This window comes from Aptenodytes patagonicus, chromosome 13 (genome assembly GCF_965638725.1).
Source record: "Aptenodytes patagonicus chromosome 13, bAptPat1.pri.cur, whole genome shotgun sequence".
Classification (NCBI taxonomy): Eukaryota; Metazoa; Chordata; class Aves; order Sphenisciformes; family Spheniscidae; genus Aptenodytes; species Aptenodytes patagonicus.
In genome coordinates this window covers 12455808-12468487 of record NC_134961.1, presented here as the reverse complement: position 1 = coordinate 12468487, position 12680 = coordinate 12455808, and the positions used below count along the sequence as shown (strand labels likewise).

General features: G+C 42.7%; 1 protein-coding gene and 1 long non-coding RNA gene across 3 annotated transcripts in view; one reads left to right on the top strand and one right to left on the bottom strand.

Annotated features, from left to right (window-relative positions):
* Nucleotides 1–9545: 9545 nt before the first annotated feature.
* LOC143166530 (uncharacterized) lies at nucleotides 9546–10794 on the bottom strand. Of its 2 annotated transcripts, none has more exons than XR_012996419.1 (3): nucleotides 10560–10794; nucleotides 9917–10014; nucleotides 9546–9730 (listed from the first exon to the last, which is right to left on the bottom strand). It is a non-coding gene; the product is annotated as an uncharacterized LOC143166530 (long non-coding RNA). The 2 variants fall into 2 exon arrangements; XR_012996418.1 differs by having other exon boundaries at nucleotides 10603–10794.
* Nucleotides 10795–10901: 107 nt separating this feature from the next.
* CYTH3 (cytohesin 3) overlaps nucleotides 10902–12680 on the top strand; it is a 52950-nt gene continuing 51171 nt past the window's right edge. The window contains exon 1 of the mRNA XM_076350644.1: nucleotides 10902–11106. Coding sequence (XP_076206759.1) covers nucleotides 11076–11106 — 31 coding nt within the window. The 5' untranslated portion in view covers nucleotides 10902–11075. The remainder of the gene's footprint in view (nucleotides 11107–12680) is intronic.

The following is a 12680-nucleotide window of genomic DNA, read 5'->3' as shown; positions in this document are numbered from 1 at the left end:
CAGAATGAAAGACAACATTTATAGAAAGGAGAGCTTTGTACAAATTATGCAGAAAGTCCAGACTGTTCAGGAAAAAGCAGCAGCTAGAAAAAGAACTGCCAGGCTACTGTTCTTCATAAAGAGTAAATCTGGAAATTCCGTAGAAGCAATCAGGACACCGAAGAGTCAAATATAAGAAAAGCCTAAAAATACTTCATGGAATGATTTAACCTATGAAGGAGATAACCATTCTTGCAAAGAAGTTAAAAAAGGTTTTCACTCTGAGAGAATGGGACATTATTTAAGAATATAAATAGTACTCAGATAACAGTCTATTTATCTTGCAAATGTGATGAAGATGTTCAAAAAATTATCTGTTTGTTTTAATTGTAGTTATCCGCCATCTTGTTTTTCAGGTTTGGAGTCTTCCATACGTGCTGAGTTCTGGAAAAGCCTTGCAGATGGGAATAAAGAGCAAGGGTATGATTTTGTAGTCATGAGAATTTAGCTGTGCTCATTATCCATCTTCTACTGAAATGGTTTCTCTTCTAGCAGGAATACCAGAATGCAGACCTTACCAGGCCAGAGAGGAGAAAACATCCTTGCAGAAAAGAATTCGTTTGTTCTCAGCTGGTACAATAACTGAACTAAATATCCTAGATTCTCATGCTTTTGAAGTGTTCTCAGTCAACAGAAGATTTCAAAAACTTTTATGTGAAAAGTCTTTCAGGTATAAATGTACTGTTATTTCCTAAAGCTTTCGATTTTTCCCCACAAACATATAAAGAAATGCAGAAGATATTCTGTTTAAAAAAATATTCTTTATCCAGTGTGAAAACGTTGAGCAGTAGACATTTACTTGAGTAGCTTTATGGATTAAGATTGCACAGTAGATATTTTAAATATGTGAATCATTTTTCTATAGAACATACTTTAATAGTTCTGCTATTTTGAAAGCAAAAGATTTGCTTTCAAAATATATCTCCAGCATCTTTGTTTAATTTTGGATATTTGGAAAATTTCTACGTCCTGCTGAATGGCACACCTGATGCAGACATCCTTAGAGGAGAGCTTGCATCTGTACAACTGAGATTTCTGGTATTTGAAAATATAATGAAGCTTTTAAAGATACACATAAAAAAGGAAACAAAAAATGTTTAATTGAATTACTTTGTAGGACATTAGTTTTTCAAAAGTGTCTATTGTATTTTGTACACTACGGCAAATTTTTTTGTACGTTACATTGCTTGTTTTATCTGAAGCATGGCAATTTGCCAACCTTAGCTTTTACTGATAAATTCTGCTCTACAAAGCAAAAGTTTTTATATCTGAGGCCACTTCCTTCTGCTGCTTTATCATCTTCCTGGTTTTGTCTGTTTTCAATAAATGGCTTTGTATTTTCACATCTTTTATATGCATGTATACACAGATCCTTTCCTCTGTATTATAACTCATAGTTGCAAGTTGGTAAGGATAAAAGAGACAGACTGTTGACTTCAATTTCATTGCACTAATACACTATATGGATGCTTTTATATTACACTATTAAAAGATGTTAACATCTTGATATTAAAAGTATTTCCTGAATTTGGGAGTGGGGTGGGGAGGCAGGGGTTGATGTTTTATAACAAAGTTTTAAAACGGAAATAATCTCTGGGTACAGCTATATTTGAGTACTACGGATTGACACATGGAGGCTGGGTTCTCACAGTGAAAATGTGTTATTTTAAAGCATTTCAAATTTAAGCATATTGAAATCTAAAAAGAGATTATGGTGGAGGCCAAACCTCTTTCCTTTATCTGTCCCAAAAGTCTGAATATTTCTGCCTGAAGAGAGAAATCTAGAAAACTCAGCGGTAAGGAGAAGCCACACAGATCCCTGCACACACAGTGGAACCCAAAGAAACTTGAGAGAAAGGAGAACTGAATTAGGAGTGGTCGGGGAGAGGAATGAGATCGGAGGAAAAAAGTTGAAGTTGCAATGCAGCAAACTGGAGAAAAACTTTTGGAACTCACAAGACAGGGAAGCTGTCCCTGATGTTACTGCCCATTTTAGCAGTCCGTCATGAATTCCTCTTGCCCACAAAAAACTGTTACTAAGGATATAAGCTGCAAATCATCATGTACTAATCTTTTTATGAAGCCGATTTTGTTGTTGTTCTGTAGACCTATTGTTCTTTTACAATTATATTAATAGGCTAAAAATAACAAGGGCAGTTCTATCAGACTTAAATTACAATTTTATTTCTTAAGAATGATTATTTTATACTGTGCTGATTGAGATCACAGAAATCCTTTTCTGACCACAGAGGTATAAGGTACCAAATTCATCCTTCGTGTAACTGCACTGAGGTAAATGGAGTTACATAAGGAATTAATTTGACCCGTCTCCTCCATTTCCTTGGAAAAATTACTTGTTTTAGTGCTTGCCAAGTTTTAACTTTGACTCTCCCTTGCTTAACATCTTTTTGTACTTAGAGACAGTTTTTCTTTCTTTAAGACTATAAAGAGAAATACAGCAGAAGAAAGACAATTAAGGTGAAGATCTGCTTTTTAAATTGAAAATACACTTCTTATGGTAAGAAAATACCAAAACCTTTTTATTTTGGTATAGAAGTGCATGGGATTATTCTTACATCCACGAGGATATGAAAGGAATAAAATAGTATGTACAGCCAAGAGAGGAAAAGGATTTAAATGACGTTTTTCTGCCTCAGGCCCCGTGTGTTTCTTTCTAACTACACTAGTTGGAATAAATAGGGACCTTTCTTGGTTAGAGACAGTAAGAATTTAAAATATTACACATCACCTTTTAACAAAGAATCACCTCCCCTTTGCACCTGGAGTCAACAGGAGCTATATATTCAAAAATAACCTACAAGAGAAGCTGAAGGCATACTCTCACCAGTATACAACTGCAATTTCATGATACAATAAATTTAGTTTTTGGATGGCGACATGGCACAAAATTCTTTGTACAAATTCAACCCACCAGTACAAAGTTATTTAAAAACCAAAACCCTCACAAAACAAGGAATGGAGAGTGGTTTTACTCCTGATGATTTTATGTTAGAGTTGGTATCATTTCTCTTCCTGCTGCCGATATAAAGCCAGGAAAAAGCTTGGTCTAAACACTGTAACTCATAGCTGGCTAATCTTGACAGGAATGCAATTACATGCTTATATTTGATCTTGATCAATTTACTACCATTAGATGATCTAGTATTGTGGAGATCAGACATTAACAAGCATGTAAGTCTGACTATAGGCACAGTTTGAGAAGGGCTGAGCATGAGGGATCAGAAAGTGAAATTGATGGAGAGTCTGTGGTTCAGAATAAGGCTAGAATTATGGAGGGATATTGTCCCTGCTGACAAAATAACTATCCAGCAGCCTGCCTTCCTTTTTTCCACGCTATCTGTGTCACAGTCTACCAATGCTGCAATTGTGCCAATGCAACTGTTTGTGGGACCAGAGTGTGAACTTAATGGAATAGAGAACTTTTAAAATCTGGCTTGAGTGATCTGATTTAGTAGCATGGCTTCGCAAACAGTTGCATGAACAGCTGAGGGCACTAAAAGTCACAATCATTAGTTGCCAGTTCCTGCTCCTGTCTAAATTTATGGTTCCGTATTTATTAAACCCAGATTTGTGCACTGCTGACTAGCCAGCAGCAAGATTTGAGCCAGCTCACGTGGAGATACGCAATTGCATTTCAGACGCTCACTGGTGAATCAACAAGAGCACCTGGTCTAACCCTTCTAACACCGTATGTCATAGAATCATAGAATCATAGAATCATTGAGGTTGGAAAAGACCTCTAAGATCATCGAGTCCAACCGTCGACCCAACACCACCATGTCCACTAAACCATGTCCCTAAGCGCCTCATCTACTCGTCTTTTAAATACCTCCAGGGATGGGCACTCCACCACTTCCCTGGGCAGCCTGTTCCAATGTTTCACCACTCTTTCAGTAAAGAAATTTTTCCTCATGTCCAATCTAAACCTCCCCTGGCGCAACTTGAAGCCATTTCTTCTCGTCCTATCGCTTGTTACTTGGGAGAAGACACCGACACCCACCTCGCTACAACCTCCTTGCAGGTAGTTGTAGAGAGCGATGAGGTCTCCCCTCAGCCTCCTTTTCTCCAGGCTAAACAACCCCAGTTCCCTCAGCCGCTCCTCAGCAGACTTGTTCTCCAGACCCCTCACCAGCCTCGTTGCCCTTCTCTGGACACGCTCCAGCACGTCGACGTCCTTCTTGTAGTGAGGGGCCCAAAACTGAACACAGTATTCGAGGTGCGGCCTCACCAGTGCCAAGTACAGGGGCACAATCACCTCCCTACTCCTGCTGGCCACACTATTTCTGATAGAGGCCAGGATGCCATTGGCCTTCTTGGCCGCCTGGGCACACTGCCGGCTCATGTTCAGCCAGCTGTCAACCAGCACCCCCAGGTCCCTTTCCGCCAGGCAGCTTTCCAGCCACTCTTCCCCAAGCCTGTAGCGCTGCATGGGGTTGTTGTGGCCAAAGTGCAGGACCCGGCACTTGGCCTTGTTGAACCTCATACAATTGGCCTCGGCCCATCGATCCAGCCTGTCCGGATCCCACTGCAGAGCCTTCCTACCCTCGAGCAGATCAACACTCCCGCCCAACTTGGTGTTGTCTGCAAACTTACTGAGGGTGCACTCGATCCCCTCATCCAGATCATCGATAAAGATATTGAACAAGACTGGCCCCAGTACTGAGCCCTGGGGAACACCACTTGTGACCAGCCGCCAACTGGATTTAATTCCATTCACCACAACTCTCTGGGCCCGGCCATCCAGCCAGTTTTTGACCCAGCGCAGAGTACACCTGTCTAAGCCGTGAGCCGCCAGCTTCTCTAGGAGAATGCTGTGGGACACGGTGTCAAAGGCCTTGCTGAAGTCCAGGTAGACCACATCCACAGCCTTTCCCTCATCCACTAGGCGGGTAACCTGGTCATAGAAGGAGATCAGGTTGGTCAAGCAGGACCTGCCTTTCATGAATCCGTGCTGGCTAGGCCAGATCCCCTGGTTGTCCCGCTCATGCCTTGTGAGCGCCCTCAAGATGAACCGCTCCATAATCTTCCCCGGCTAGGAGTCACTCACTCATGAGTGAGTCCAGCTTGTCACTTGGCTGCCATATGTACCATGGGATGCCAGCCCTGTTACACTGTGGAGTTGTTTAAGAACGCTTCTCCGGGCAGGGAGGAGGAAGGTGCTGTGGGGGCCTCCTCCGTTATCAGCACTGCTACAATAAATCCCTCAACTGCTGCCATATGCAAAGAGCTAGAGCAGGACTCATGTATGGTTTGCAACCCAGCTACAGCTCCCAGTGTAGGATGAATTAGGAATTTCAAATTTCCAGGCCTTGGTGAGACTGGAGAGTGGTATGCGATAATACATTTAACCAGCAGAGGTGAATTCACAGACTGTGGCTACTTCTCAAGGTGGGAACAGAGTCTGGCCTTAATCAGTGCACTCTCCTTTGGAGAATTACTTTACATCAAGCTCTTTCATTTTCCTGAGATAGAAACCCCCCGCCCCCAAGCTTCATGCAAAATTCCACTCGTGATCTGTTGCAGCCCATGTCCTTTGAATCCAAGTCCTCTTTTTCTGTTATTTTAGGCACAGCTTTCATGCTAGAAAGCATCCTGTTTGTGTCTAGTACTATGCATAATTAATACAGGTAGAACAAGTTTTAATGCAAAGTATATTTCAGCTCATAAGCATTACAGAATTGGTGGACCTCCACAATTTTTAATGCATTTGGTTTTCCTCAGTGGGACATTCTGGTGTTCTTTACTCAATGACTCACCAGTGGCCCTATCAGTGTTACACAATGGAAACAAGCACTGACTTCCAAAACCAGTAGTATTTGATGCTAGGAGTAGATTAAGCTCATTTAGAAGTCTTTAGAAAAAACAAAAACCTCAAAACATTTCAAGAATTGGAATTTGAAATAAGCTGCAAATAAAATTCAGGATATGATTTAAAGGTTCATCTGGAGAAAAACCCATGCAAAATTATTAGAAAAGAGGCATCTTTAACTTTGGGGGTTTTGACTGTTTTAAGGCAACAAGCTTCCTATCCATTCATAAAAGATGTTTGACTTGCTAAGCTTCAGCTTTGATGTTCCACAAAGCAATATGAAATACTTGCACGTAAAATTTTTTGGACTAAACGAAAGGTGCAAGCACTTTTGAAATCATTAAGACAACCAGCAAACAGGATTTTCTATAAATGTATTTTTCCAGCTGAGACAAATATGATATGTGTGACAGCATAAACATTTTAAGAAACAATACATGGCTAAAACCCGCCTGCCAGACAGAGGAAGTCAAAGAGTTTGCCTTAGGGGTTTAAGAATACCAGATTATTCAAGTACTGATAAATTACAAAAAAATAAGAAAAAAAAGACATGATGATGGACTAAGACCTTCCTGCCTGGAAACTATTAGGCAATGCTTCTTAAAAAATAAAAATCATTTGATTGTCTAGATTTGAAGCAAAAGTATTCTCTAATACAATGGCTAAGTATCAATGACAGGGATTCTGACTATCAACAAGATACTGTCTTAGGAAATGTAATGCTTGCACCATTTTTCTAAAAATGTGAGCATCTAAGTAAGCAAGTAGTAAAATCAACCAAATAATTTTAGTTTACAAAATGTTGCACAACATCTATATTCTTTAAGATTTATCTATATTCTTTAAGATAGATATATCTTCTTTAAGAATGTATTCTTAAGACCGTACAGATGTTTGTGTCTTTAAGATTAACTGTTCTCCTTAAGGGTAACTATAAAATCCTTCTTACCAAATCTAACAGAAGTCACAATAAGCCAGACTTGCAAATTAGCGATGTCTTGACTGAATGTGTGAAATGGGAATACCTGCATGCAGGATGACTACCCCCTTCAATAAGATTTTAAAGATTCTTTCTTTCTTCAACAGTAAGGTGCATTATTCCATCTCTCTGTGTCTGATACTGACATCTAGTCTGGTGGCACAACAGCAGTTACTTTATTTCTTTCTGCATTGAGAAAATTCAGAATTGAATTTTCTTTGAATATAATGTTACTATCTACTTTCCAATTACTAGCCATGTAATGAACATCATCATAGCTCATGCTTTTGATTAGAAAGAAAAAGTTTATTAAATCTATCATCATAAAATGGAATTCTACATCACTGAAACATTTACATTACTGAAAGAGGAAACTTACCAAAGTAAGATTAAGCTTATTTCTTTCTACCAAGTAAACTGAAGATGAATAATGAAGATGTTTTTTCAGAATTTCCATTAACCAATAAAGAGCAATCCAGAAAAAAGGGAATCCACTCTTGCTGAAGAAAGGATGTGATAACCAACAGGGCTTTCCTACTCCTGAATTCTTTGACTATTAAAAAAAAAAAAAGGGGGTGAGGGGTAAAGAGTAATTTTCATTTTCATTCACTACTGCTTGGAATTTGGTTCAAATTGAAATCCATAGAAATGGCTTAATATTTAATGAGACTTTTAGACCACAAAAATATGATGTAAGGGATTCAGTGGTCTTCACTGACTCTCTGTGTAGGGACAAATGTCACAACAGATGTGCTCCTGACCCCTTAAAATAAAAAATGACATGCTAAATTACTACCTAGTGGAAACTGAATCAAAACAGATACTAAACTATCCAAAGAGAAAAAAAAAGACAAAGTGTATTACCTGAAAATTCAGCAAATAACCATATTTATCATTAAGGAAACAACCCTGCTAACAGCAGTTTTTGGAGAAAGCCCAATTTTCCCCTAAAAATAATTTCAACAGACCAGCTATTAGACTATTGTTTACACGAATGACAGACTATGAAGTTCTTCCAACACAGAAGGTTAGACTTGTGGATATAAAACTGGCAAAACATACTTGTGGTAAAAATAGAGCTATGACTTCAGAAGGGACCGCAAGAAAGAAAAAAAAAATAATCAAGCAATCTTTAGAAAACTGTTGATTGAAACCCTTATTAATATGGAGAGAAAAATAAAATTCATATGTATTTCAAAACAGAAGAATGATCAAAGTTCCAGAAAACAAAGTAGATGTGAGAGAATTATTCACATGAGTAGGAAATAGTTTATTGGAGTCTATCCTAAAATTTGCTGAGATTGTAATCTGTCTTGTTACCTGGCATCTTTGTTGGTAAGGAACTACCCAGTATTTAATGATAGTGGCACTGTTACTGTTGAATTACCAAAAACTACAGAGTAGTTCTGCTATGGTAGAACTACTATAGCTACGATGTAGAACTATGATTGTAATTCTTTAGCTGATTTTGTACATTTTCAAAAAATTTATTCCTGACCTAGTTAGGTTTATAACCAGACATGAGACTTATTTTATATACAGGAAAATGAGACAACAATGTAAAAGGTTTGATCTTGAAAGTTTCTATCACACATCTCACCTGAAGATTAAACAGCTTTGTCCAGTAAGCACCTTGTACGCAGAACTAAGTTTTATGCCTAGAACACTTGTAGGATCAGGGCCATGCAAAAGTAAGTCTCTTTATAATATATACAATATATATGAAAATTTCAAGTTTTAAGGAATATCTGCCATCATTTCAGAGACAGCCTTGAAGAAGACACTATAATTTCAATACTCTTTTGTACTATGTATCACTAATAAGTCATCCTACTAAAATGGGACTGGAAAGAACAGATTTTCCTTGAGAGGGTATTGAATGACATATGTTTCAATGTTACAACAGAGTAAGCTACATATTCAATGCAAAATACTGAAAATTTAACTGTTTGCTCAAGTTAATAATGAAGTTATAATAAAGAACGTTTTGCTTATCTCTCAAGTTTGGAATTGTCTGATTTCACCATGAAGTTTATATAAAATACCCCAACTGATCACTTACAACTAGGACAGACTTTTTTCATATCTTGCTTGCATCACAAAATCATTTTTACCTTTGTTATTACTTTGGAGAATTTTAAAACCTAGTATTGCTTCCATGAAGTCAACAGGAATTTTGCACTGAATTGGTAGTAGGAGGACCGTTCTCCATGGCTCACTCATCTCCACTATCAGAATTAGTGATTGGGCTATCTTTTATTTTGCACTAAAATTTTCCTTACGGCAAAAGTATATTAAGTTATATTGAAATATAGGAAAGAAGGAAAAAAAATGATACTGACAAACAAAAGCAACAAAAGAAAGGAATATATTTTATAGAAAGGTATAAAACAACACAGATGAAATGAAAGCAATCTGTGATCAGTTATAAAATTAGAATTTTTCTCATGAACCAGATTCCCCTCTAATGCAAATTAACAGGTTGCTCAGTGTGCAAAAATATTCAAAGCCCACTGTCAGTTCATCTGCATTCAGACTTATTTTAAAACCATCCTGTAATTGCCCTTTATAGACACGCATATCAAAATAAATCTCTTACCAAGGTAATGCTTCTGTTTTAGGTAATCATATCTTTTTTATACACTAACTTACTAAACTTATAACAATGTTTAATTTAAAATATGAACTACAGAGGAGTATTTTAAAGGTTTGTGATATTTATGATTTCTAGATGAGGTAAAACGCTTTATTGCCGGAGCAGCTGTCAGAGCCAAACCTCAGCTCTCAGCAGAATGGTCTGTAATAACCACCTATTAGCAGCGGTGTCAAGAGGTGAGCGCTCCCGACACAGCTTCCTAGACGGTGCTCTGTCCCATGCCAGCCTACAAGAGGAAAATGAAAAAAACGATATTTTCCTGTTGGCTGACCCTTTCCTCCCACAGCTTCCTATCTGAGTAAAATTTTGACACCAAAGGTTTTAAAAAAATAAAGAGGGGTGGTGCCAAGGAAGGAAGGAAGGAAGGAAGGAAGGAAGGAAGGGTGGTCTGTGCCAGCACACTTCTGCTTACCTTTACAGACTTTGGAGGCTGCCGATATCCCGACTCCTGTGGTATCTCACTGAAGATCTTTACCGAGGACTTAACAAATCCCACAGATACTTTGACTCCTAGGGCAGCAAGTAGGCAAATCCTTTCTGTTACCTACACAGACAACACACACCAACGCAAAACCCCGCACCACATATATGGGGAACAGTCCCATTTATACGCAAGGCTCTTCATGACCCCTGTGGCAGGGGAAGCATCCAGCACCCCTCCAGCACCGGACCAGACCCATGAACAAAGAGCAAGCAAGAATCAGCAAAAAACATGCAGAAACATCATATGCCTCAGGCTCCTTTTCAGAGACTTCAACCCACCTCGTCCCCCTTCACGATACAGCTTCAGGCCAGCTTGGCCCTCGCCTTACTGTCATCTCCCGCTCTTTTCCCTCCCTTTAGACCCCTCCAAAAGAGTCGGCGGCTCTGCAGACGTTTTCTGGCTACCGCAGACCCCAAGAGACAACCCCAACCGACATGAAACCCAAATGACTCGACGACTCCCCTCAGCCCCTCCCGCCCTCGCCCTCAGGCTGCTCCCCAGCGGGTGTCCCGCAGGCCAGGCTCCTCCCGCTCCCCGACCGCCGCCCTCGCCCCCTTCCCGCCGTGCCCACCCTAGCGGTCCCTGACAACCCACGGGGAAGTCGTTTTAGGGACCTGAACGCTGCCAGGCCGCGCCGCGCGAAACCTGCCGGCGAGGGAACACCGAAAAAGAGAGGGGGGAACGCGGGAGGGAGGCTCCCCGCTCCGGGCCCGCTCTGCCGCAGCGTACGGCCAGGGAGCTGCCGCCCCCTGAGGGGAGGAGGCAGCACGGCGGTGGCCGGGGACCTTGTGGCGGCGGGGTTGGCGGCGCAGGGCCGGCCGGGCCTGCCTTCCCCCCTCCGCCCCTCCGCGGGTCACATGAGAGGGGCGGGCGGCTGGGCCGAGGCGGTGGCTGCCGCCGGGGCTGAGGCAGGGCTGGGCGGAGAGGGACGGGGCAGAGGAGCGCGGCGGCTGAGCGCGGCGGCGGTGGAGGAGAAGAAGCGGCCGCGAAGTGACGAGCGCCGCGGAGGGGGCGCCGAGCGAGTGGCGCGAGCCCCGGGCCTCCCACAGCCGCGGCCGTTGCGGAGCACCCTGCCTGCGGCCCCAACATGGACGAAGAGGGCGGCGGAGGTGGTGGCGGTGAGCGGCGGGTCTTGTGCGGGGGCGGCGCGGGGGGACGCGGCCCCTCACCTGGCCGCCACGGGCGTGAGGAAGGCGCGCTCGCGGCCGGGGCGCACCGCTCCCAGAGCGGGGGGGGCCGCGGCTCGCCCGCCTCTGAGGCCGTGACATTTGCTGCCGCCGCGGCCCCTCCGCGCCGCGCCCTTCCCCTCCGGGCGGAGCTGCCCGCCGGTGCTGTGCCCCCGTCCTGCCCGGCGTCCCCCCGGGCGCTGAGGGGCCAGCCCGAGCGGAGCGACTGTAACAGCGAGTACCGAGCAGCTCCCGGGTGGCCGGGAGCAGGGGAGCGTCGCGGCGGGGGCTGGCCCTTTCGCCGGCGGCCACAATAGGGGCTCTGTGCCCCGCGGCGGGCGCCCCCGCGCCCGGGAAGGGTCAGGCGGGGGTGGGGGTGACGCGAGTTCGCGCCGGCTCGGCGGGGTTCGGGCACAAAAGGGGGCGGCAGGGCAGGCGGCGGGTCCCCGTCCCCCCGCCGCGGTGACAGCCCCGTGACATCGCTGCGCTCCCTGCGTGCAGCTGCTCGTCTGCCGGGGAGAGGGGAAGGGAAGGGAAGGGAAAAGAAAAGAAAAAAGTATGTGTCTTGCAGTGTACGAGCAGTGAAAAGAATAATTAAGCTCTGCGAGGGCTCTGTTTGTGTGTGTCATCTTAATGGAGGCTCGGTGATAATCACGGGGTGGTTCATCCAGTTTAAACAAGGTGAACTGTTTCTAAAGGCAGCGGCGTTAATGTTGCCAGATACTACTTTTAGAAAATCCGGACTCGCATCTTGGGGGAGCTTTTATTTTTAATTTTTATCTTTCGTAGACTGGCTTGCGCACCGTCCCAGTTTAAGGCACTGCAGACTTGAAACACGCATTCCTCCTTTAATTTATAATGTGTTTTGTGAGTGCGTGTATAAAGCTGCTGCCCGAAATAACTAGTTCTTGTGTATCATCAGCGATAATGGTGGCTGCGGTGGCTGAGGAGTAGCAGATCCTGCCTTGGGGCAGAGGGATTGACTGAATGGGCTGCCCTATATTTTCTGTGACTGTGTTGGTGGTGGTGGTACAGAATGAAGTGATGAGGATATCTCTTAAATAAAATGCTAAACAGACTGCATTTGAATGCATTGGCTTATTTCTAAATAGGTAAAGTAAGGGCTAAACCTTGTATGATTAATAGTTGCACGGTGCTTGGTAATTCTAAATATAATTACTCAGAACTCGGAAATCAAGTGGGTGTGGTGTTTGTTTTGACAACTTGAAAAAAAAAAGCTGTGATGAATCAGAAAGATAATTCTTCAAGCAGCCGTCTGGAAATGTGGCCATTTCTCAGCAGGCACTTCACCTGCTCATTTTGTCAGTGATAGACTTAACTTTAAAAAAAAAATCTGAAAAAGGAAAACAAAAGGCAAAACAAGCCAGTCCTGAAAAGTTATTATTCAGAACAGTTGAACACTGCAATTGGAAAGAGCAGAAAGCTCATTTGATTTAAAATATGTTATTTTCGCAGTATTATGGACTTGCATTTGTAGTTAAGGGAAATGAACATGCTTGTTATTG